The sequence below is a fragment of the Pituophis catenifer genome, unplaced genomic scaffold (genome assembly GCF_029215685.1).
Source record: "Pituophis catenifer annectens isolate HBS135680 unplaced genomic scaffold, rPitCat1.0.hap2 SCAF_1, whole genome shotgun sequence".
NCBI classification, from domain to species: domain Eukaryota; kingdom Metazoa; phylum Chordata; class Lepidosauria; order Squamata; family Colubridae; genus Pituophis; species Pituophis catenifer.
The window spans coordinates 267,870,955-267,895,250 of NW_027256881.1; the positions used below are offsets into that span (position 1 = coordinate 267,870,955).

Below are 24,296 nucleotides of genomic sequence, written 5' to 3' on the forward strand. Positions count from 1 at the left end.
GCTTGTGTTTTCTTCCTGAACATATCAAATGATATTTCCTTCTTTATTTCAAAATTGTTTTTAACCCCACCAAAGCATGTTAAACATCAGATTACTGGTGCCGAACTCTGCATTAAACACATGTAAATTGCGATTGCCTTTACCCAGTATGTTCTGCTGGATAACCGAATGGACTTATAAAGAAAGTTTTAGTCTGCAACAACTGACTCGAACCGATCAGGCAGTTAATAATTTCCTCCCATAATTTGCTTCGATGTTTACTATTCTGCTGATATGCAGTATAGAAAGTGACAGAGATGCTATTATAGTATATTCCATTTATATGCCCTTCGTGAAGTGGCAATAAAGAAATGAGGCTGGGAAGATGTTTGTGTCTCACAGAGACACCCGACTGTTTTACTCTTAAAAATACTGGGAGGAAGTGAACTGTGACACACCGGTACACACATATATAAGAAATTGGGTAAAGTTGTGCCCGTATTCATTTTTTTTTAAAAAAAAACTTGAAACAGAAAATACGTAGTGAAAGAAATCGGAATCTGCATTCTATTTAAGGCAAATTGCGCTTTAATAGTGCAAATTACACTTTCACAAAAATCAGAATGGCTTCTTTAATAGTACAAATCACTCATTCTAAAAGTGCCCCCCCTTCAGCGAATGCGTGGTTGGTGTACGACCACCGAGTTCGTGCGCGAAATTCAGGCAGAAAAGACACCTTGCCGTGGGGGAGGAATACTCTTTTTCAGGCAATGCGATAGACAGCCTGCCTGTCGGAAGGGGAGGGAAAGGGGGGAAAGATGGCAGCCTCCTTGGGGCTGATCCACCGCTGCAGAGGGACGATCAATCGCTTGCTGGGCAGGAATTTAATGCGAGCGCCCTTCGGTTCCTTGTCCCAGGCGATGGGTTGCAAATTCCTACATACGACCTCGGAAACCTTGGGTGAGCACCTGACTATTCCCGGGAAAATTGCTGTCGTAGTCATTTGTTGTTGTTAAACCGGGGGTTCGGCTGGGTGAACCGGTGAAGGCAGCAAGGATGGGGCTGTGCTTCTGTAGGCGTCGTGGATTCAAGAAACTAGCAAGGAATAGGAGCGGGTGCCAAATAAGCCAGGAGGATGTGGAGCTGAATGCAAAGTTTGTATTGCTTTGCTTCCATGGTATAAAGAAGGATCTTGCAAGTGGCTCAGGCTGCTTGGATGAGCTTTAGGCTTTCTGTTAATGTAGATCCATTTCTTTTCAGTCCCTTGAACGTTTCCTTTCAGAATCAGCGAACTAATTTTAGAAGTTTGGCTTTCTGGTATAACGTAGGCCAAAGGGACAACTATTTATAATAGGGTTAAATCGGGCATCCCAAGAGCGGGCCGACTGCCTTTTGTGAAATGAAATGTTTATCAATAAGCATATTTTACATTCTCCTCTAGAATATGTCCTCAAAGAGTTAATCGTATAGGGTAAATATTAAATAAGCATTGCTCCCATATTTTGCTCCATGTTACATATTAAGGGGAAGATTTGCAAAATAGTGGGAAGAAACACTGCTAAGTTCAGGCAGAATGCTAAAGGTTAAAAAGTGTTTTGATGATGCATTATATTTATAGTACAGCCATATTCCATACTTACAGCATTCTTCATGCATATGTTAGATTTAATAAGATCACAATATTGTATATTGATTCATATTAAGAATATGTGTTCAGTATAAAAAAATATCCTGGCAAATAGATGGGGAAGAAATGGAAGTAATGACAGATTTTATTTTTCTGGGCTCCAAAATCACTGCAGATGGGGATTGCAGCCAAGAAATTAAAAGACCCTTGCTCCTGGGGAGGAAAGCTAGCTTACTAAAAAAACAGAGACATCACCCTGCCAACAAAAGTGTGTATAGTAAAGGCTATGGTTTTCACAGTTGCAATGTATGGCTGTGAAAGTTGGACCATAGGAAAGGCTGAGCGCCAAAGAATTGAGGCCTTTGAACTATGGTGCTGGAGAAGACTCCTATGAGTCCCTTGGACTGCAAGGTGATCAAACCAGTCAGTCCTGGAGGAGATCAACCCTGACTGCCTTTAGAAGGCCAGATCCTGAAGATGAAACTCATACTTTGGCCACCTAATGAGAAGGAAGGACTCACTGGAGAAGAGCCTAATGCTGGGAAAGATTGAGGGCAAAAGAAGAAGGGGACGACAGGGAATGAGGTGGCTGGATGAATTCACTGAAGCAGTAGGTGTGAGCTTAAATGGACTCCAGAGGATGGTAAAAGACAGGAAAGCCTGGAGGAATGTCCATGTGGTCGCAATGGGTCATGATTTCACAATTAACAACAACAACAACAACAAAATAAAAAGATAAAATGGCAGATGATTAATAGGAAGTATATCTGACTATGATGATTGAGGCTTATTTCCAGATACATTCTAAAGTGAGGATTTAATAGTTTTACATACTTGAGCCAACCTCTCTGTGCATGCAAATGTTTAATTGGTATATTAGTTTTTAATAAATTCACATAAAGATTTTGTTTCAGAATGAACTGTAGGTGATCTTCAACATACAATCAATTATTTTACAACCATTTAAAGTTGCAACAGCTTTGAAAATGACTTGCAGCCATTGTAAAACATCATCCCCCATCACTCTGGTCATATTATGGGTTTTGGCGTAGCTGACGGCTCACATTTATAACCAGTTACCAAGTGCCTTGCAATCATGTAATTGCCATTTGTAATCTCTGCCACTTTCCCTAGAAAGTCAGTGAGGAAGCTTGCAGGGAAAGTTGGAAGCAGAGGGAATGGGGAGCTACAGATTTTAATCAGTGTGAGTCTCTCATTGATGATAGTATAAGCAGTTAAGCATTAAATAAAGGATCAATGCAAATATCTAAAATATCTATCCTAATTTGGTTCCAGGGAAAAATGTGTTGCTTTGCAATTATTAGTTTTTGCTCCTTAAGATTCCTGGGTATTCATTCATTCAGTGGAATGATATTGTATGTTGTGCATAAAGGCTAAAATAGGTGTATCGAACCAAGAGCCCTGGACAGCTGGAGTCTCACAAGATCATAAACTTTTAACATTATTATGTACATTAATATATAGATTATATTAATGTGTGTACACATAAACATACATGCACATTATATGTATATATTTTATATTTTATATGTTGCCCAAGGCAATTCCTCTTCTCTCTTCACTCAGTGCGGCTGAGGCAAGCCAAAAGGTTAAACACCCAAGGGCTAAAGTGTCATTGAATTGCTGAATCTAGCTTGTCAATCATGCAGCATTCTTGGCAACATTGCCTTTTTCTGAAATTTTTTCAGTGTACTTTTGTCTACAGTTACGGAGTTTCCTGATGATCTCTTTTTTTCAAGCTTTAACAAGTCTGTCTCTCATGGCTATATCTCTGTTATGAGACTTAAGGGAAGGTGATTATACCATTCTGATATCACTTCAAATAAAAGATTACCTTTGAATCAAAGCCTATGCCTCAAAAATTTAAGGAACACCTTTCAAGAATAAAGTATTTACTTCAATTACAAGTTATTCAGATTGCAGTAGGCTATGAAAAATTCCATGCAGGTTGATGAATATGTTTGAGAAGGATGATCTACATGGTTGCAAAAGAAGACAGGTTTCTTCTTCAGACCTGCCTTTTCCCTGTCAATCCATTAGGCAGAAATGGGCTCTTTGTGGTGGGCTTGCTCGGTGAGGAGGAGTGGGTTTCTGACCCTCTTCTAGCACAGGATTGCAATATTTTTGGGGGGGACAGGGACGGAGGATAGGTAAATCATTTACAGTCTCTTATAAGAACTAAAAATAAAGCCCTTGGCAGGTAAGTCTCTGTAGATTTTGTCCATTCACAGTCTTATTACCCATCTAAAATGAGATCACATTTCACAATACGAACTGCAACTTTGTGTCAAACTACCTTTCTTGCTTAATCTACACCTATAATTTCTTTGCTACTTCTAACGCTACTAAATAATATCACAGGTCAGTTACAGGTAGTACTTATGATTGATTGCTTTAGTGACCATTTGAAGTTTTGAGAGTCTCTTGGGGGTACTTATGACCAGGATTCAAATTCTGATGGCCCTCCCTCCCCAGTGAAAACATGATCACACTTTGGCTGCTCAGCACTTTGGGCCCATATTTATCGTCATTTGCAGCATCCCACAGTTAAGTGATCACATTTTATAATGCAGAAAAGATTGCAAAATTGAGTCAGTCACATGGGTCATCTGATTTACAACCATCATGACTTACAATTTAGGAAGACCAGACTCCATTGCGGTCGTAATTCAAGGACTACTAAGTTTTTCTTTATAGATTTGTATAATTTGGATTTCTTTTACATTGCTTTAGCCTAATGTGGGATCAATATATAACATTACACTAAAAACTAATGTCCTACAAACTCCAGAGTCAATTAGACCATCAGCAGTGTTCTTGGAAAACCAAAGACAGACTGAGAATGTTTTGCTTTCCTTTCTCGTGTCAGATATGACATAGTTAAATGTAATTTTTGAACACTGGTGGAATAGATTTTGTTTTTCAGAATTTAGCTTTGTATTTCTCTACTCCACTTTTTAGTACATGGTACCCAATCTACCTTTTCCATTGCCAATAAGTAGCTGTTAAGGATATGATATTAGGTCAACTAAGTTAGCTTATGGGCCAACTTTCTTCACAGCCTCTAGTTACTCTTCCTTCACTTAACATTGTCCTCATAATAGCTCCTTGTAGAATCACTATACCATGAATTGCATGTAGCACGCATGGTTCTTTCTATGAATTTGGTACTGTGAATTTGTTGGCTGTTCTCATGAAACTGAAACAATATGATGATGATACATTTTTTCTCCTTCTAGGTATCCCTGCTATTAAAATCACTATGCCTGCTTTATCACCTACAATGGAAGAAGGAAATATAGTGAAATGGCTGAAAACAGAAGGTAAGTCTGAGCTATTAAAATACTGTCTTGAACATTGAAATATTTTATCTTTTCCAGTATAATCTACTCCTGTTTCCTTTTTCTATAAAAAATAAATTATCATTATGCTGCTATTCCCTTATGACTGATATTTGTTGTAGATTTAGCATGCATAATTTTATCAGTTTTACAGAGTATTGAAGATGTCATTAATTCATATGTTTATTAAATTTGCATTGTCCCATTATAGGTTTGGTTGGATGTATGGTTTAAACAATTTATGATTATGGTATAAATGAAGGTAATTAAATTGTGTAAAAGAGAAACTTATTAATTCATTTTCTATTTATACATAAGCAGTATTCTAAGGAAAACTTGAAAAGTATTTAAGGTCGCTGATCTCATGGTGCAATTATAGTAATGGTTTATTTATAATTTTATTTATTTATAATTTAATTTATATACCGCCCTTCTCCCGAAGGACTCAGGGCCGTGTACAGCCAATTAAAAACACAAGGTACAAACAACAGTTTTAAAATAGTTAAAAGTATTAAACAATTTCGGCCCGAATTTAAAACCCAAAATTTAAAACACCCAATTTAAAATCATTTACATAGATAGCCCTGCCTGGCGGAACAGCAGGGTCTTAAGGGCACAGCGAAACACATGGAGTTCGGAGATCTTGCATATTTCCGGGGGCAGTTCGTTCCACAGGGCAGGAGCTCCCACAGAGAAGGCCCTTCCCCTGGGTGTCGCCAGCCGACATAGCTTGACCGATGGCACCCTGAGGAGTCCCTCTCTGTGGGAGCGAATTGGCCGGTGGGAGGCTATTGGTGGCAGAAGTTGGTCTCAAAGGTACCCAGGTCCTAAGCCATGGAGCGCTTTAAAGGTGGTAACCAACATCTTGAATCGCACCCGGAAGACCTCTGGGAGCCAGTGCAGCTCACGCAGGAGAGGTGTCACGTGGGCGCAACGAGTCGCGCCCATAACCACCCGCGCGGCCGCATTCTGGACCAGTTGGAGCTTCCGAGTACTCTTCAAGGGGAGCCCCATGTAGAGAGCATTGCAGTAGTCCAGCCGGGAGGTGACAAGGGTGTGAGTGACCGTGCGTAAGGTGTCCCGGTCCAAAAAGGGCCGCAACTGGCGGATCAGGCAAACCTGATAAAATTTGTTTGTATTATAGCAAATGGAACAAATTGCATTTTTGAATTTACTAAATAGATAAGTACCTGATTATTTCCTTGTCCTCCTTTTCCTTTTTTTCTTCTTCAGATTTATTATAGACTCTTCTAAATGAAATGTCTGCAGAGATCTAATACTGATTTTGGAACATTTCCCAGTGGCTGTTGTTTACAATTGCCATTTCAAAGGAACATGATCTACTTACATCATTACCCTTCAATATTCTCTGTATTTTGTTTTTACATAAATATAACAGAGGAAGTAGATGTCAAAATTGTACATGTCATTTCAGTGACCTGGCTGTTAAAATTCTGAACATAATTGTGCAATATTTAAGTCTTTGACGTGGAAAATTATGAGAAATCAAATTTAGGGCTTAGGCAGGTCAGTTTGCTTTCTTTCAGTAAGACAATTAAATGACCTTTTCCTTTTTTAATAAAATCATCACTGTACACAATGTACAAATGACAGAGAATCAAACCTTTGTTAGTATAATTTTCCAGAGAGGAAGTACTGAATATATTAGATGTTTTGACTCCAGAACCATTTAGGAACTTATCCAGTTTAGTTCATTTTAAATGGAAAGTGTCTAACCAACTTTTAGTTAATGAAGAATTCTGGATCAATTAACTCATTAACACAGAAATCAAATGGCATATGTTATTGAATTTAGGAGAAAATGCTAGCTAAATTATTCCATTTTAAAAATAGTATTTTTATTTTATTTTTTTGCTTTAATTTATATGCCGCCCTTCTCCGGAGACTCAGGGCGGCTTACAATGCGTTAAGCAATAGCCTTCATACTTTTATATAGAAATTCATATTTAGTTCTTTCTTTTAAATTCTGAAATTAAGTATATAAATTAAATCTAATAGGATTTTTTCTCCCTTTAGGAACTTCCAAAGCAATTTCAGATTACTTCTTAAATTTGTTTTGTGTGAGTGCATTAAAAAAAGGGAGAAATGGGACAGTACTGTTTATTTAGAGAGATTTTTAATACTAAAATATCAGATTGCATGAAATTTCTGTTTGCAGGCTCATTGCAATTTATTACTTAGGATAATTTTGTTTATTCTTAACTACCTGGCGTCCTTTATTGACACAAGATAGTAATCCCTGTCTTAATTTTTTTTTTCTTTATTCTTAGGTTGTTTTGGTTTCCTTCTCTTCTTGGGAACGTTGCGTTATTTCATATAGTTGCCCTGTTAGTACTTTTTCCTTTTAATCCTGGGTATTGCTATGAATTTCTTTCTGTAAACTTCCTTTGACTTAGTCTCATTCTTCATTTCTGTTGCTGATTTGTACAGTTCCCATAATTCCTAATTAGCCTTCTGAGAGTTGCAGTCTTAACAGGTATGGAAAGAAATACGTTGGAGAAGGTTGATACAGATCAATTAATCTGTTATTCTTTCTATACTGAATTTGATTTGCAAGCAATTCGAATACAGCTGGTTGTACATCAGCCAATGGTCAGTATCACTTTTCCTTCTCTGACTATTTTTTACATATGGGCACAATTGATAAAGATAAGGACGCCATATGGATTTTCACTCAGTGCCACAAGCCATATTAATTTCATCCTTAATTTACCTTATTCATATCATTTATTTTGTATTTGTACTGAAATGCACTTTCTTTATCTAAAAGCAAATTATTTAGTATCTATTCATTACAGTTTTTAACAAAGCTTGTTGTGTTTTAAGTTAAATGATTTTATTTTTAAATTACAAACTATAATTTAGTTTATAAACTTAATATAAACTATGAAAGAAAACATGAAATTCGTTGAAAAGATTGAATTTTATTTTCATTTTACAGGAGAAACGGTGAATGTAGGAGATGCCCTATGTGAAATTGAAACAGATAAAGCAGTGGTTACAATGGAATCAAGTGAAGATGGCATATTAGCTAAAATAATGGTAGGAGTAATTTAAATTATTATAAATTATGACCTTTAGAATATATACTTAAGTTTCACTAGACTTAGATTTATTGTTCCTGATTTTAAGTATTTTATTAAAATTTCTTGACCTAGTATTCCAGATTAGGATACAATTCCCAGAATTTGAAACCACAATGATTGAGTTATTTTTATTGCAATTTATACAAATAGGAAGGATGCTAAATTGGAAGGGGAGAAGTACAGAAAAAAATGCAATTGGTTGTGTGTGTGCTTGTATATAATTGGTCTTATTTTACCTTTTGTGAAACTACTGAATTATTAGTATTCACCTGAATGAATGTTTAGATCTTTCATGACATTTATTTTACTTAATTCATTAATTAAATTGATATGGGTATAAGGAATTATAATAAACATGAATCATATGGCTAGAAAGACTTGGTAACAATACATTTTCATTGAAGTGTAACATTTTTGAAATGTTAACTTTTTTATTAGTTTAAAACAGGGTGGATTTGATTTAAATCGAGTTGATTTAAATCACAATTTAAATCATGATTTAAATCACTAGTAAAAAGGCTTGATTTAAATCAACTCGATTTAAATCATGATTTTTAAAGAGCAACTGTCATCTCTGCTACTCCTTTGACCCACTATTGACTCACCGATAGTCCCAGTGTTGCAGAATATACAACCTCATGCTACATAACTAAGCTCCATTTCATGCTGAATAAACTAAATTATTTATGTATCTTAAATAGAAAACTATCTTACGATAGATTTTTACCCCAAAAGTTTTTTATTAAAATAAATTCGATAAAAATAAAAAAAAAATCCGATTTAAATTTTAAAAAATCTGATTTTTTTGATTTTTTTTTAAAAATCATTGATTTTTATCCACCCTGGTTTAAAATATACATAAAATATATTTTGGTAAAACAGTTTATTTTTCATATGACTCTGTATAGGCTTGTTTTGGTTTCAGAAAATGATTGCTAGCTGAATCTGACAAATACCTGCTTTTGAAATCATGTGATTATACAATGTTGCCTAACACCATGCTTTGGTTTGAGAGAAACATGTTGCGCATTCCATAACTCTTAGGTTGAGTAAATATCTTTTTTGCAATGCCAATATGATGAGTAGTTGTAAAAATAGTAGGGACTCAAATATTTGTAGATTAAAAATACTGCCAATGAAGGAGATATGACAGAAAATATCACTAGCTAGTACAAAGTCTTAATTGTACACACTATTATATGCATATTAAAATCCTATTATAGCAATATCATACTGTAAAGTTACTTACTGTATACAAATTCAGATCACTTCACTGTTTGTGGTATGAAACCTCCAGTTGAAACTTTCTGCTTCAATATGCTATGCAAATGAGTATCAAAGACATCTTGATACATGAATGGATTGTAAAATACCTTCCTGGGCAGTTAAGAAGAAATCAAGCAAGAAAATGCCTGTCTGGAGTTTAATATAATAGGGCTGCATCTAAGATAATGGTACCTATCTTTCACAACGTAGCTTCATCACAATTAGTTTTAGACCTTTTTCTTGAAAGGTCTTTTATTCTACTTTTTTGTAATTTCATTGAAACAATAATATGTTAATGACTTTTAGAATGGGCAAGTGGTTATTATTTTTCTCAAAATCAAGGAAAAATTGATATATTTAGTTTTAGCTATCTCATCTGTTCTATCTTTCAGTTTAGTTACAGATAGACAAATGTAAACATTTCTTACTATATTTATGAATTCTTTCAATCACTAACAGTATTTGAAAAATGAGATGGTAATGAGAGGAAGTGTAATTGGACAGGGGAGAAAAAGGAGAAGAAGGAAGTCATGCAAGTGCCAACAAGGACTAAATTTACCAGGCAGACATTTACACATTCCAGAGGTCTGCAGCTAGTTGTAGTTCCTGCTTCTTAGCTGTCAATTTTCTGTTTAATAGCAAATATAAGGCTCCCCCAAACCTTAATCACATACAGTTCCCCAAAGATGGGCTCCAGCATGAGTCCAAAAGCTCAGAAGACAAAAATCTCTGGTCCCAATGACCAACCCAGATTGGATCCTGTTAGTATCTTAGTTTAATAGTATGTTTGCAGACTGGGATTGATTTAATTTTTAAAAGTGGTTGTTCACTAAATGATGCAAAAACATGGTAATTGCATAAGTCTTCAGCATTCTGTTTTCTATTCCATTTCAGAAGGAAGAAGGAAGTAAAAATGTGCGCTTGGGTGCACTAATTGGTTTGCTAGTAGAAGAAGGACAAGACTGGAAGCAAGTTGATATACCAAGTGATGCACCCTCTGAGCCTGTGACATCATCAGCATCAACAGCCTCTTTCCCAACTCTCCCATTAGCTCCTAAAATAGAAGACCACCATGGAAAAGGACAGTAAGTCTCTGGGTACCTCATCAACTGATGTATTTCAGTACATATTTCTACTGAGTCTTCTGTAGAATTTTGTATTCGTGTGAGAAACTAGATTGCTCCTGATGCATAAAAATCCATATCTTAATATCCTATTCTAAAAGTTGCAGAATAATCAGGAAATAGTCAAAGTTTATATCTTAGCCTAACCTCTCACAGCAATTTGTACTTTGTATTCTAATAATAGAGTTTATGCATATGCACCAAGACAAATTCCTTGTGTGTCCAAACACACTTGGCCAATAAAGAATTCTATTCTATTCTATAATAGAATTTATGGAAACCTCAAAAATTCTAATTTCAGTCCATTTATTCTTAGTGATACTAGCAGCGCTATAGTAGTAACTACAGCTCTGAAAATTACACTTCTCTGTGCATTATCCATGGTATAGAAATAGTAAATGAAATAAGTGGAAATACAAGCCTTTACATCAGTACATTTTTGGTGGAAAACTTTATTTATTTACAGTGTTTGTAGAACACTGACTCCAAGAAACTAACCACCAAAACGACTGCTATATCAATAGTCAATTTGATGTATCCATACAAATCCATACAATCCCCAAAACAACAATAAAATATTCCAGCAGCACAGATCTACCCCCTAGTGTGTCAGTTTTATTGTTGTGTGTTAGATATCAAAGGCCTCAAAATGTTCAGTCATGACTGCCATACAAAATTCAGCAAGTGGTAGCATCATTTTCATCTCCAAGGCAAGATGTTCCATATCAGGGGCATAGATGCAATAAATCTTTTCCTATATAATTTACTATTGATGTATTGGTTGTCTTAACATTTCAGTGAATGGCAATATAAGAATGGTATTTTTTAAAAAACTAAATAGACCAGGCTGTGGACAAGATAAATTAAAACATGGCTAATGTGATGACTCCAGATAGTTAAAAAAAAAGTACCTAATATTTTATCCTACACACTTCTGATCCACAGTGCTTAATTCTTTCTTAATTTTAACATATAGGATGTCTCTAATATATCCCAATTTAATATTTTTTCATTTAGTTAAAAATGTTAGTAGGTTTCAGCTTTTGGTTAAAGTAGTATCTTTTTTTTAAGTTGCCAGAGAACATTATAGTTTATTAAAGGGTGAAACGGATAAAGTTTTTTATCATTTGTAGGTAATTCCTTTTGAATATGTAAAGGAGGAAACATTAATAATTGGAGCAAATTGTTACCAGTTCAAGAATCATTACTTTAAAAGCAAATATAACATACTTACAATAAAGCATCATTTTCTTTGAAGATGTGTTAAACTGTCTTAGCATCCTGATCATTATCATGCTGACTAGAGCTAATGGATGTGTTGTATACCAACACATCTGGAAAGTACCAGATTTTGAATGGGGGGAGGATTAGTTTGTGTCAGCAAAGTGTTGTTAAATATGTTTCTTGTTGGCTACTGCTTCTCTAGATAAATTATTTTTACTTTTTAGAGGTTATTGTGGAAGACTTTAGTTTGACTTTAATAATCATAATTGTTTTGTCATTTAAATTTTAGAAAAAAATTAAATATGGTGTATATACATATGTTTTCTGAGGGTATTTGTATGTAGGTCTTTGGTTATTCGGGTTTTCGCCCGCGTAAAATCGCCAAGACACTTCCAATTTTACGCGGGAGAAAACCCGAATAACCAAAGACCTAAATATATATATATATATATATATATATATATATATATATATATATTTATTTATTTAATAAATGCTGTATTACTTTTTTGTATGTACCCTTTTAATACAGTTGTACCTTTGCTTTTTAGGTTTCGCTTAAGTCCTGCTGCCCGTAATATTTTGGAGACACATGGACTTGATGCAAGTCATTGCACACCCTCGGGACCTCGAGGAATTTTCACAAAAGAGTATGTGAAATGTGAACTTTTTCTTTATATATCATATTCTATAAAATTTATTCCTTCTAATTTTTGTAAGAATCAACTATACCAGTTGATATCTTACTTTTCTAGCAAATGGAACTGTGTATTAGTTGTAATAAGGTCAAAAACAGAAAGGAATATGGGGATGAAGGAATTAGTTTGTCAGTTGAAACTATGAAGACAGGGATATAGAAGTGCCATGACAGTATTTTAAGTTACACACTGTATAAAACCTTATGGTGAATCACATGGGTACAGAAATAATAGAATCTAAATGGAAAAGAAAAGGGAAAAAAGAGAAAGGGAGAACCAGTGTTTTTCAAACTTGACATCTTTAAGATGCAAGAGTAAGACTTAAACAGTTTACAAAGTTGAGCAACTACTGTACCATGCCAAAATTAAGTTTAACCAGTGGTGGGTTCCTATGGGTTCGCCCCAGTTCAGGTGAACCAGTAGTAGCGGCGGTGGGAGGTTCCGCCCATCCACTCGGCCATCATCAAATATGCTCTGCACATGTGCAGAAGCTTCTGCGCAAGTGAAGCGAGCGTGTGTGCGCGAGTGAACCGGTAGCAAATGTAAGTGAAACCCACCACTGAGTTTAACAGAGGTTTGGCAGAATTCAGGGAACAGAAGAAAAAGATCATCAAAGAGATGGATGTTCTTTGTGGACTGTTCAAGTCCACAAATCAAGTGGACTGTTGCAATGTATTTGGAAGAGCAAGAGTTATTACCAGGGACAAGCAGGCATCTTCCAATACAGTCACCAAAGGTCAGGTCTGAATCAGTGACATCAGACTAAAGTTATACAGAATAAAGAAATTACGCAAACATTTGAAACAGCTGATTTTTGTTGGAAAATGGAAACTTCAAGATTGAACCATACAGACTTCTCTTTCGCAAGGACCAAAAGTTTTTCTTCCATCCAGCTCCTCAATGGCTGCCACAATTGTGAAAATGCTATGCTTTGAAAGGTGTTGTTAAATCAGTTCAGTTTCTGATTCTATTTATAGAATGATGGGGCCATTTACACAACCAAGTGATCCTACTAGGATTGCGTTGCTCCTACTTGCACGGAAATTAATTGAAAGATACTTTGGAATGATGGAGCTTGTATGGAACTGTGTATCATACAGACTCCTTGGTAATAAAAGATTTTAGATCTTAAGCAAGAATCCTTATCCAGCATTTTCTAAATCAGTTATAGTAGTTGAGATTGCTATGCTTAGATTTATGAGTGATTGTTTCATAACTGGGAGCTTTTTCTTTCTATTAATAAATGAACTGCCTTTCGTAACAGAGCACTTAAATATTGCTAACTCCTCAGAGATAATGGGAAGCCATCCACTAAGACAGCGCCAATACTGAAATGGCATAGTAGATCTTTATATTAAAAATGAATAAACACAACCTCTATTTTGTTATTGTGACCCGATTTAGACGGAAGAGTAAACTGAATACATAATACCCCACATGTAACAATAATTATGAGGAATCTTAGTAATTGTAAAAAAGTAAATGTAATTTATAATATATAATTAATTCATGGCAGATGGAAAACTTCTAAAGATTACTGAGATGCCTACAGTAATTAATTTTCCCTAGTAGCTATGGACATTTAACACAGGTTTTTGTACAAGGGTTTTTGTACATCCACATAATGAGTTAAGATAAGAGCAAGTCATATTTTCATTATATGTTACCTGATGAAGGAGGTATCATAGCAGATAATTCTTACTACCTTCAATTGTTTATTATAGCCAATAATGCTAATTAAAATAAAACAATAAGCAATGGACTATTTGATGTTGTGGATTCCCCCCCCCCACACAAGTCTGAGAACTGCAGGTGGCAGCAAAACACAGTTTTCAGTAAAATTTACAGTAAAAGGCACACTACAGGGAATGAAGCTAAATTTCTTGTGCTGAATGTCACAAATTACAATTTTTCATAAAAGTTACATTTTATACAGAGCACATTATTTCAATGAATCTGTGATATTGGATTTTATACATTCTGGTGTTTTGTTTTGGGAGAGAGATCTCTGTTGTAAAATGGTGTTTTAAAAAGCCTCCTAGAAGCAAAATTGGTAAATAGGTTTGCATTTATTTTGTTCCATCATCGTGAACATTATCTACTCCACTGATAATGGCATGTCCTGAGAATGTAGAAGGCTGTGTTTTGTATTTTTCAGAATTGGCAAAATGAATTGAGGAATTACTGATGGTGAAATTCATACTTAATTGAAGTCATTAGCAAAATCCTCATTGATTTTAATAGTGCAGTTGTGTTACAGTAATTTATAACTAAAGTCCTAGATATCACAAATAGATTCATTCATAGTAGATATATTGACTATGTGCTATCAAATCAATGTTGACTCTTAGTGACTACGTGGAGCTTTTCCTAGATTATCTATCACCAACCTGGTCCTTCAAGTCTTTCACTCTTCACCACTGTAATTGAATCCATTTACCTTGCAGTTAATTGTCCTTTTTCTCTCCACCTTTCCCATCATAATAAATTTCTCAGAGGAGCCACATCTTTGTATAATGTCTCCAAAGTTTGATTTGAACCTGTAATTTATGCTTAAGTGATAACTCTGGATTGATTCTTTCTATGATCCATTTTTTGTTTTCCTTGGCTATCCATGATATTCTGACGAACCAGTTTTCAAAATCACGAACATTCCTTCTAGCCTCCTCCTTCAAAGCCCAACTCTCAGTTCCATAGTCAAAGGAGAAAGTATTGTCTACACAATTCTGGTATTTGTAGGTATCTTGACATTTCCTTATGTCTCACCAAATGCCAATCTGATGTGTATTTCTTGACTGCTGGTTCCTTACCATTGAAAGTTAATCCTATAAGGCAGAAACTACACAGTAATTAAATTTATTTATTTATATTTCATATTTCTAAATATCTTTTTGATTAGTTCTAAGGGTTATCATTAGCTTGATCCTCTTTATATTTAATCCTTCTCCCATGTTTCCCTATGATCCTTGACTTTCATTACTAAAGCTTATAAATAATTTGTATTTTCTGCTGACAGTGTAGTATCATGAAATAGCACAAGTTCTTCCTCCAATTTAAAACCATACTCCTCTCCCTTCAATCTAGCCATCCTAAATATATATTCTGCAAATAGTTTGAATAAATAAGAAAAGAACATACAACCTTATCTTACACTTTTTGCTGATCTGGAGCCAGACTTTTTTTTCATATTCTGTCCAGATTGGAACTTCCTGATCTATCTATCTATCTATCTATCTATCTATCTATCTATCTATCTATCTATCTATCTATCTACACACATACAGTGTGTGTGTGTGTGTGTGTGTGTGTGTGTGTGTGTGTGTGTGTATAGAAGGCATGTGGATAATAGTAATTTAAAGATTTCTATAAGTAATGCATTACTTTTTAAAACTCTGTAATTATATTTTTAACTCTGTTTTCGTATTGTTGAACATTAATTATTCTGCAGTAGCATGAAAAAAATTGTGTTTTGCAGATTAAAAATTAGGATTTCAAATCTGTATAAATTAAAACAAATAATGAAGTTGATGGTATAAACTTTCTACTAGATACTTTAAATTGCTCATTATTTCTGATTATCTCTGCACATAATAGTAATTGCTTTTTCAGTTAAGAAAATTGTTTTCCATAAAATGTTACTGCTTTATTAAATAAGCAATTAAAATAGCAATTGTTCCATAATATGGATGTTCTTATAATCCCTTTGAATTCTTTTTCTTTTCTTTTCTTGTATTAAATTTATATACCGCCCTACTCCCAAAGGACTCAGGGCGGTGAACAGCCAAAAAATAAAACACATAGATTACAAAATTTAAAAGAACAATATAAAACCACATTAAATAACAAAACACCCCCAATACTTAAGACAGATTTAAAATTTAAAATTTAAAAATTTAAAAGGGAGGAGTTAGGCCAGGCCAGCCTGTTGAAATAAGAAAGTCTTGAGGGCGCGGCGGAAGGTGCGTAGATCCGGGATCCTCTGTAACTCCGGGGGGAACACATTCCAAATAGTAGGTGCTATTTTTATATATAGTTTATCAGGCACATGTACTTCCATTACCAGTGATGTCGAAGTATAGTGTAATTTTAAAAAGTTTTATTTACCATATTTTTGTTAAACATATTTCAAAACAGCGCATATAGTTAGACATGGCAAAGTAGTGGAGTTGTTTATCACTGTTTTGGAGCCAGTGTGAAGGGTTGCTGGACTGAGAGAGCTCAGCTCAAGTCTACCCTCAGCAGTGGAATCTTAAAAGATGATTTCACACCAATTACTGTTTCTCAGCAAATTTCAGGGTTACTTTGAGAATCAAATAGGAGGGCCTGGTAGATATACAGTGTTCCTAGATAATCAGAAATAACAAGCAATTTAAAGTATTTAGTAGAAAGGGGTGAAATGCTCCTGGTTCGGACTGGATTGCCCGATCTGGTAGCGATGGCCATGGGTGGTTCAGAGAACCGGTAGCAAAAATCCCTGCCCCCTATGCCCAGCTGAACCGCACAATCAACAGAGGCTTTTTTTTTAATTTTTAAAAGCATTTTTTCCTCTTCAGCCGAAGAGGTTGTAGAAAAAATGCTTTTAAAAGGCTCTGACGATCCCAGCTGAGTTGCCTGATCGTCAGAGCCTTTTAAAAGCATTTTTTTACAATCTCTTCAGCCAAAGAGGTTGTAGAAAAAATGCTTCTAAAAGTAAAAAAAAAAAAAAAAATGTTGCCCCCCCCCCCATCAAGCCATCAAAGTTAGCGGTCATCACCATACAGTATCTGTGGATGAATTTCTTCTGCATATTTCATCCATAGTCACAAGTCAAATTAAGGATTAATTAAGAAAACAATGTGATTTTTAAATTATTATTACCACAGTTAAGAAGACAGAATCCAAATTCAGGAAGGAGGGGGGAGATTTTTCTCTCTCCTGCTTAACCAGCATTAATCATTGTTAGATTATTGTTAGATTCTGATGTTTGCTTAAAGCGTACAGTAGCTGATAAGGCAGTCCACTTCAGAGGGGGATGGGAGAACCAGATTTCTGAAGAAATCAGCAAAGCATCTACTATGGGTTAAGCTTGTTCTAAAAAGAAGCTGTCAGAAATTGCCTTTATTGTTTCCCAATGTGCTTAAATAAATTGGAGTAATGGTTTGAAAAGATATAATCCATTAGATCAAAGAGAGGGAAAAGAAATGAGGACACATATCTTGGCAGACTAGATGATGTAAATGAATGAACCCCTCAACAAAGAAAATCCCATTCCTGCATAGAGCAGCTTTCTGTTTTCTATACAGTTGTGTTGAAAATGCAAGACAGCGAATGCAGATGAATAAATTATGCTAATCTCCAAAGTGAAACAAAAATTAAACTGACTGGAAAGAATATTCCTCATCTCTTTTCTTTCCTTCTTTGTTACCAGAAATGCTGTTGTAAATTGAGATTTTGCTTAGTGGGTTCCACATTTGAAGCGTTTGTAGAAGAATTGATTATTATGTCTGAGTATTAGTCTGATCTCTTCGTTTTCCTCCTCATGATCAGCTGAGTGACAGAAGATTACAGTACTGTCAGTGCCACCTTTCCCCAAATTATTTATGGCAGTGGTTGCACTTAAACCAAATACTTAGGAAGAATTTGGTTCACTTCCTCAAAATTTAAGAGCTTGACCTGTGTCTATTACCAAAGTCTGAATTTGGAAACAAGTGGGAAGCATAAAATAGCTCCCTTTTTTAGTAGTTTTAGGAATTTCACCAACTTCATCCCACACATTTTTGTGGCCGAAGTATAGAGTTCAGTCAGAATATAGCTAGGAGGCACCTTGGAGGTTTTCTAGTCCAACCCCCTGCTCAAGCCGGAGACCCTATACCAGTGATGGCTAACGTTTTTTCCCTCAGGTGCCAAAAGCGTGCGCGTACATGCAATAGCGCATGTGTGTGTGCGAACACCCATAATGCACTGCCCCTCCCGCATGCCCTGCCCCCTGCACATGCAGCCCCCCACGTTCCCCTCCCCCTGCACATGCACATGCGACCCCGTGCTCCCCTCCCCCCACGCATGCGCACACAACACCCCCTTTTGGCCTCATATCCCAAGACAGCGCTGGGGAGGAAAAAAAGCCTCACCTCCCAAAACAGGGCTGGGAGTGAGGAAAAGCCTCACTTCCCAAAACAGGGCTGGGAGCAGGATCTCCAGAGATTTGGGAAGGCACGGGCAGCAGAAAGTGAGGAGAAAGGTAGCGCCCCCCCCCCCGCGCATCCGCACACATCCCCTGCTTGCAAGGCAGAGACCCAAAAATCAGCTGGCTGGGGGGAAGTGTGCATGCATACGCAGTGGAGCTGAGCTGGGCAACGGCTCGCGTGCCCACAGAGAGGGCTCCATGTGCCACCTGTGGCACGCATGCCATAGGTTTCCCATTATGGCCCTATACCATTTCAGATAGGTGGCTGTCCGGTCTTTCTTTTCTCCAGTGAGGAATCCCCTACAACTTCTGTACTTCCTTCCAGCATTCTTGCCTTATTTTGTGGCAATACAGACTTCCAAATGCATCAATCAAATTATTGAATATCTAGTTCTAGAAACTGCTAATAAATACAAAGTTACCCTCATTATACCTTAATGCAGAGTTCCCCAACCTTTCTGACTTTGTGAACTGATGGGAGGGGAAGAGTGGATGGTTCCACACAAGCAACGAACAAGTGCATGCAACTCCATTTGCTTGAGCAGCAGGCAGGCACGCACACTGCTCATACAAATGAAGCACGCATACATGCACTCACCCTCTGCTCACACAAGTGGGGATGCACTTGCTCGCCTGTTACTTCCACGGCTCAGATCCAAATGGCTTATGACCAAGTAGTGGGCCGCAGCCTGGGGGTTGGGGACTCCTGCCTTAGTGTATAATATATGTATCCAGTTTATGAGTTTCATTCAGCCTAAAAAGTTTACTTTTAATGGGATAATTTAAAGTGTAGTTTATTTTTGCAAAGATTTCCTTAGAATCTAAGCACAACAATTGTAGTCTGTGTCTGGTCCATTCTTCCAATATTCAAAAATTCATCAAGAATTGGCCATTACCTTTCTAAATATTACCAAGACCAAATGGCTGTGAGTGTTTCAGCTATCCAGATCTGGCAATATTTTATCATTGACCTTGGATGGGGTTGCACTTACCCTTCAAGGTTGGTGTGCAATCTGGAAATCTTCCTGGATTAGCAACTTCTGTTAAAGAGTTGCACTTTTTTCTAGATTGGGGCTGGATTGGTGGGCTTTAGGTAGTCTTTCATGCCCTAGTCGCCTCATAGCTTGATTACTGCCACACGCTCAACATGGAGCTGCCCTTGAAACTTCAACTGGTACATAGTGCAGCAGTTGCAAGCAGTGATGTACATTTCTTAGTGTGCCATGTAACATCTCTTCTTCACAAGTTGTACTGTTTGCCAGTTTGTTTCTGGGTGTGATGGTTACCTGTAAAAGCCTTCATGGCATAAGACCTGGCTGCTTCTTGAACTGCCTGTCTCCCATAGTATCTATCATAGTATCTGCCTAGCCAACTTGATCTTCAAGCATTGGCACAATTCAGGTTTGCTCAATTAAACAACACCATTTCTCCAGGACCTCAGAAACATGCCTTCTCTGTAGCAATGCCTTTCTCTCTAGAACAAAGAGGAACAAAGTTCTAGATGACGCACGCTCTGCTGCTACCCTGTTTCCCTGAAAATAAGACCCTGTCTTATATTTTTTGAACCCCGAAATAAGGGCTTGGTTTTATTTTCAGGGAGATCTCATTTTTTGGGGACGCGTGGAGCAAGACAGGGCTCCTCTTGCCATCTTACCTGATTTCCAGCTCTGTCTCCCTAACCCTAACCAGAGGAAATGGCAGGGACCAGCTGCGCACACGTTTAAATATTTTTGGGGAGGGCTTATTTTTTGGGGGGGGCTTATAGCCCATGCGCTCAAAAGCCTGATTGGGTTTATTATCAGAGGATGTCTTATTTTTGGGGAAACAAGGTAGTTATAAGAGCTATGAAGACCTGGTTCTTCACTCTGGTGAGAAAGAATGAGACTCTTGCTTTGTTCCATCCAGTCTGTCATTCTTGCCATCTTTTATTGAGTTACTGTAATTTCTTTGTCATAACCTCTTCAGAATCACTGGGAGTCGGGCTGCATACATGTTTAATATATAATAATCAATGGTCAATAAACAACAATAATAAAGTATTCATTTTTATGAATAAATAATACAATAATATAAATGTAATATAACTATTTATTAAACTTATATGCTATCTGACTACCAATGACTTTCAATAATATAATTTATTGTATAATATATCTAGGTGCTCGTCTGTTAACCAGGAGACTGTAAGTTATAGTTCCATCTTAGGCATGAGAGCCTGCTGGGTGGCCTTGGGCAGTCACTCTGTCTCGACCCAATCCACTTCACAATGTTGTTGTTGGGTGTTGGGGGTCAAATAAGAATATTAAGTATGTTGAGTTATATATAAAAATAATAAAGGTGGATTATAAATAAATATTGTAAACTTGAAATGCACAGGAAATTACTCTTCTTTTCAAAATATAGTATGATGAAATGTCACTGCAATCCTAATAGCTATGTTCTATTTTCAATTTTGTCTTCCTAGACAGCACCATAAACCCAACTCATATTCTAATTTCAGACATGGTAAAGTCTGCAGTCTGCGACTGTGTACTGTGTTGACATGGGAGAGGATTTAAGAATAGTCCTGACAGGGAAACTTTGGCATTTCATATAGTGAAATAGTATGTATTGTCCAGTATTTTTCAAACTTGGCAACTTTACAATGCATGAACTTCAGCTTTCAGAATTCTGCAGCCAGCATACTGTCTCTGAAATTCTGTGAGCTGAAGTCTACATATCTTAAAGTTGCCAAGTTTGAAAAACACTGCTGTACTCCAGATGGTTTAGTTTATAACTTAAATCTATTGTCCTATAAATGAATGCTTAATAATGAGACCTATAAATTGCTTGGTAAATAATCTCCAGTAACAGGACTGATTTTGGAGTGGATTTTTGTTGTGCTTTGTTATTGGTCCTATCGTTCAGGTGCTAAGTCATGTCTGACTGTTTACGACCCCATGGACCAGAGCACACCAGGCCTTTGTGCTTTGCAGAGGTTGTTTTATAGATTTATTTGCACTTCATTAGATTTGAAGTGTGTCTTAAACCTTTCCACTTGTGTCTTTGAATTGACAGGGATGCCCTCAAGCTTTTAGAGCAGAAGCAGAAGCCTGTGGAAGCAAAACCCGTGGTTTCGTCGCTTCCCCTACACCAAGCTGGAATGCCTTTGTCTGCACCATCAGCAAGCGTGCCCGTTAGTGCTTCACGTCCTCCAGTTATCCCTTTGTCTGTTCCTGGCCGGCCAGCTTCTATGGTATTAACTTTCTCAGATTTATAGCTACGCTAAGATCACTGCATCACATTATGTAAAAATAAATGATAGAGTTATACCAGGAGGGTTTTAGAATTCAATTTAGAGTTTTATTTATTTATGCAACTTAAGGACACACCGATCTGTTATGATTCTGGGTGGACTTCAGTGGGAATTGTAATGAATATTTATACATGCCTTGTAGTTTATATGCCCATGTAGAATGTTCATTTTGATTTAAGAAAGCTATAATTGGCATCATAGTTATTTAGAAAACATTATACATTAAAACCCAGTTTTTCCACCACGAAACGTTATGATTTAAAGGATGTCCTTTATTGTCATGATCCTATTGCATGGAAATCATCTTTCTTCCTTTAATTTAATATGTAAAATGTGTTTTTATTGCAAGAGTCCGTTCACTGAAATCCCTGCTAGCGACACAAGAAGAGTTATTGCTAAGAAACTAACAGAATCAAAGACCACGGTACCTCATGCATATGCATCGGCTGATTGTGACCTTGGTGCTATACTAAATCTAAGGCAAGAGTTGGCAAAAGGTAAAACTCTTTCCTATTTTTTAAAACCAAGTATTAAAATTCTGATCTGTCTACTCAGCTATGCAGCAATTACTGCAGGGCGTCTCGAGCTTTTCTGAAAAGAATCAAAATGCCTGTCAAAATTCTGCCTTTGATCTTATATGCAGATGAGTATTTTGTTTGCATGTGTGACATCTCTTGCAATCCAACATTTAGCATGGATAGTTGTTAATTGGTTTTGATGACAACTGTCCCGCTGTTATTGTCGCAGAGGATTTCTACTTAATTTATTATTTTTTGCTTAAGAGTTAAGCAATTGTACACCTACCCACAAAAAGAATCTGCAAATTCCACTATAAACCTATTCACTTGAATGGTTTTACATTTTGAATGAAGCATTTGAAGGTTACCGCTTAATTAGCAGCCTTAGGAGGTGCAGAGGGCAAATTCTTTCATTAGTATTCTAAACAGGTAGGATTATTTAAATGATGATGTTTTTCCACTTCAGCCAGCCCTGGTGAGCTTTATGTTGGTTTTTTGAATACTTTTTACACAGTAACGCTGCAACTGATGGGGGTGGGGGTATGTGGGGAAGATAGAATTCCAGCTTTTAGTTTTGCCAACAAGCAATTTCTGTTGTTGCGTATTGCTTTGCATAGAATTTTGAATATGTGTGCCATATTTTTTCCTTAATCCTGGTAAACTATACTCATTACAGCAATTTGGAAGAAAGATACCAAAATTCAGGGTTAATTGTTGGTTATATTTTTCTAGAATTTAGATTTTTCCTTAAACATATATGGAAAAGTTCATACATAATGAACTTATACAGTATCTTATAGAACAGACATTGTTCTCAGTTCAATTATTGGTTTGGAGGAATTTTAACTGGTTTCAAAATATTATTGATTTAAATTTAGAACCAGAAAAACCACAGACTATCCACTGTTTTCCAAACAGTTAACTCTGCTTCTTTCCACATCATATTCTTTGCCTAAGTATGATAGGTCAGCATAAAAAAAGGTGATAATCATTCATTAAGATATACTGCAAGTATTGTCATGTATATTTATTTTTAAAGATATCTATTTTTCTTTGTATGATATGGTATCGTGTTCTAAAATAAAATTTTCCCTCAGTTTCAAAAGTATTTTACCATGCTGATGTGACATTTAAAAGGGAGAGTTTGTTTAAACCTACTTTCTTATATTGGACTAATCAACAACAAAAGCAGAATAAAAACGGTATTAGCAATATAATAATGCAAAGGAAAAATAGAAAGCTAAGTGATTAAGTTATAAAGACAACATTCAGAATGCTTGCTATATTGCTCAAAAATTTCCTTGCCTCTTTCAAAGATTGACAGCCAACAATCTACATCTGCATTTCATAGGTATAATTCTTTTATCCAACGCCTATGCCCCAAATATATACAGTACATCTTGAAACCTTGATAATGTCCAAGCACTGGGGAAAAGCCAGGACAAACATATGCCTCTTTAATGCACAGCTGTCATCCAAAGTCAAATTCACAACAGAAATTGGTTTAAATCCAAAATGTGACAGTAATGGGATAGTCCAAACCCTACTAGTTAATATTCCAACTCATGAGTTTCAACTTAGCAAGGCAGTTGCTATGTTATTTATTATTCTCTGAGGTCTGAATAATATTTTTATTGTTGTAATGACCTCATTTAAGATCACAGGGAATTGAATATTGTAGTATTTAAAGCAACCTTCCACTGGTTTCAGTGGAAAGGAAATTAATCTCGTTTGATGAAATGAACTGTGGCTCACAAAAGTGCTTTTTAATAACATTTCTTAGTTGTACTGCCAGAATCTTTCTTATAGGTTGCATTGGTAACTAGTAAATTCGTAGGGTCAAGTTGGAGTCAGGTGGGACTGAAATCAAATTAAATAATATCAGTTTCATCAATTTCCTATTAAGAGAAAGGCTGTTGCCTTAGGAGCCATG

At 36.2% G+C, this 24,296-nt stretch overlaps 1 protein-coding gene across 1 annotated transcript in view; it reads left to right on the forward strand.

Moving 5' to 3' along the window:
- The first annotated feature begins 795 nt into the window (after positions 1–795).
- The window catches only part of PDHX (pyruvate dehydrogenase complex component X), a 36,477-nt gene continuing 12,976 nt past the window's right edge, over positions 796–24,296 (forward strand). Inside the window, exons 1-7 of the mRNA XM_070931203.1 lie at positions 796–939; positions 4,867–4,950; positions 7,931–8,031; positions 10,236–10,426; positions 12,241–12,339; positions 21,608–21,785; positions 22,195–22,342. Coding sequence (XP_070787304.1) covers positions 798–939; positions 4,867–4,950; positions 7,931–8,031; positions 10,236–10,426; positions 12,241–12,339; positions 21,608–21,785; positions 22,195–22,342 — 943 coding nt within the window. The 5' untranslated portion in view covers positions 796–797. The remainder of the gene's footprint in view (positions 940–4,866; positions 4,951–7,930; positions 8,032–10,235; positions 10,427–12,240; positions 12,340–21,607; positions 21,786–22,194; positions 22,343–24,296) is intronic.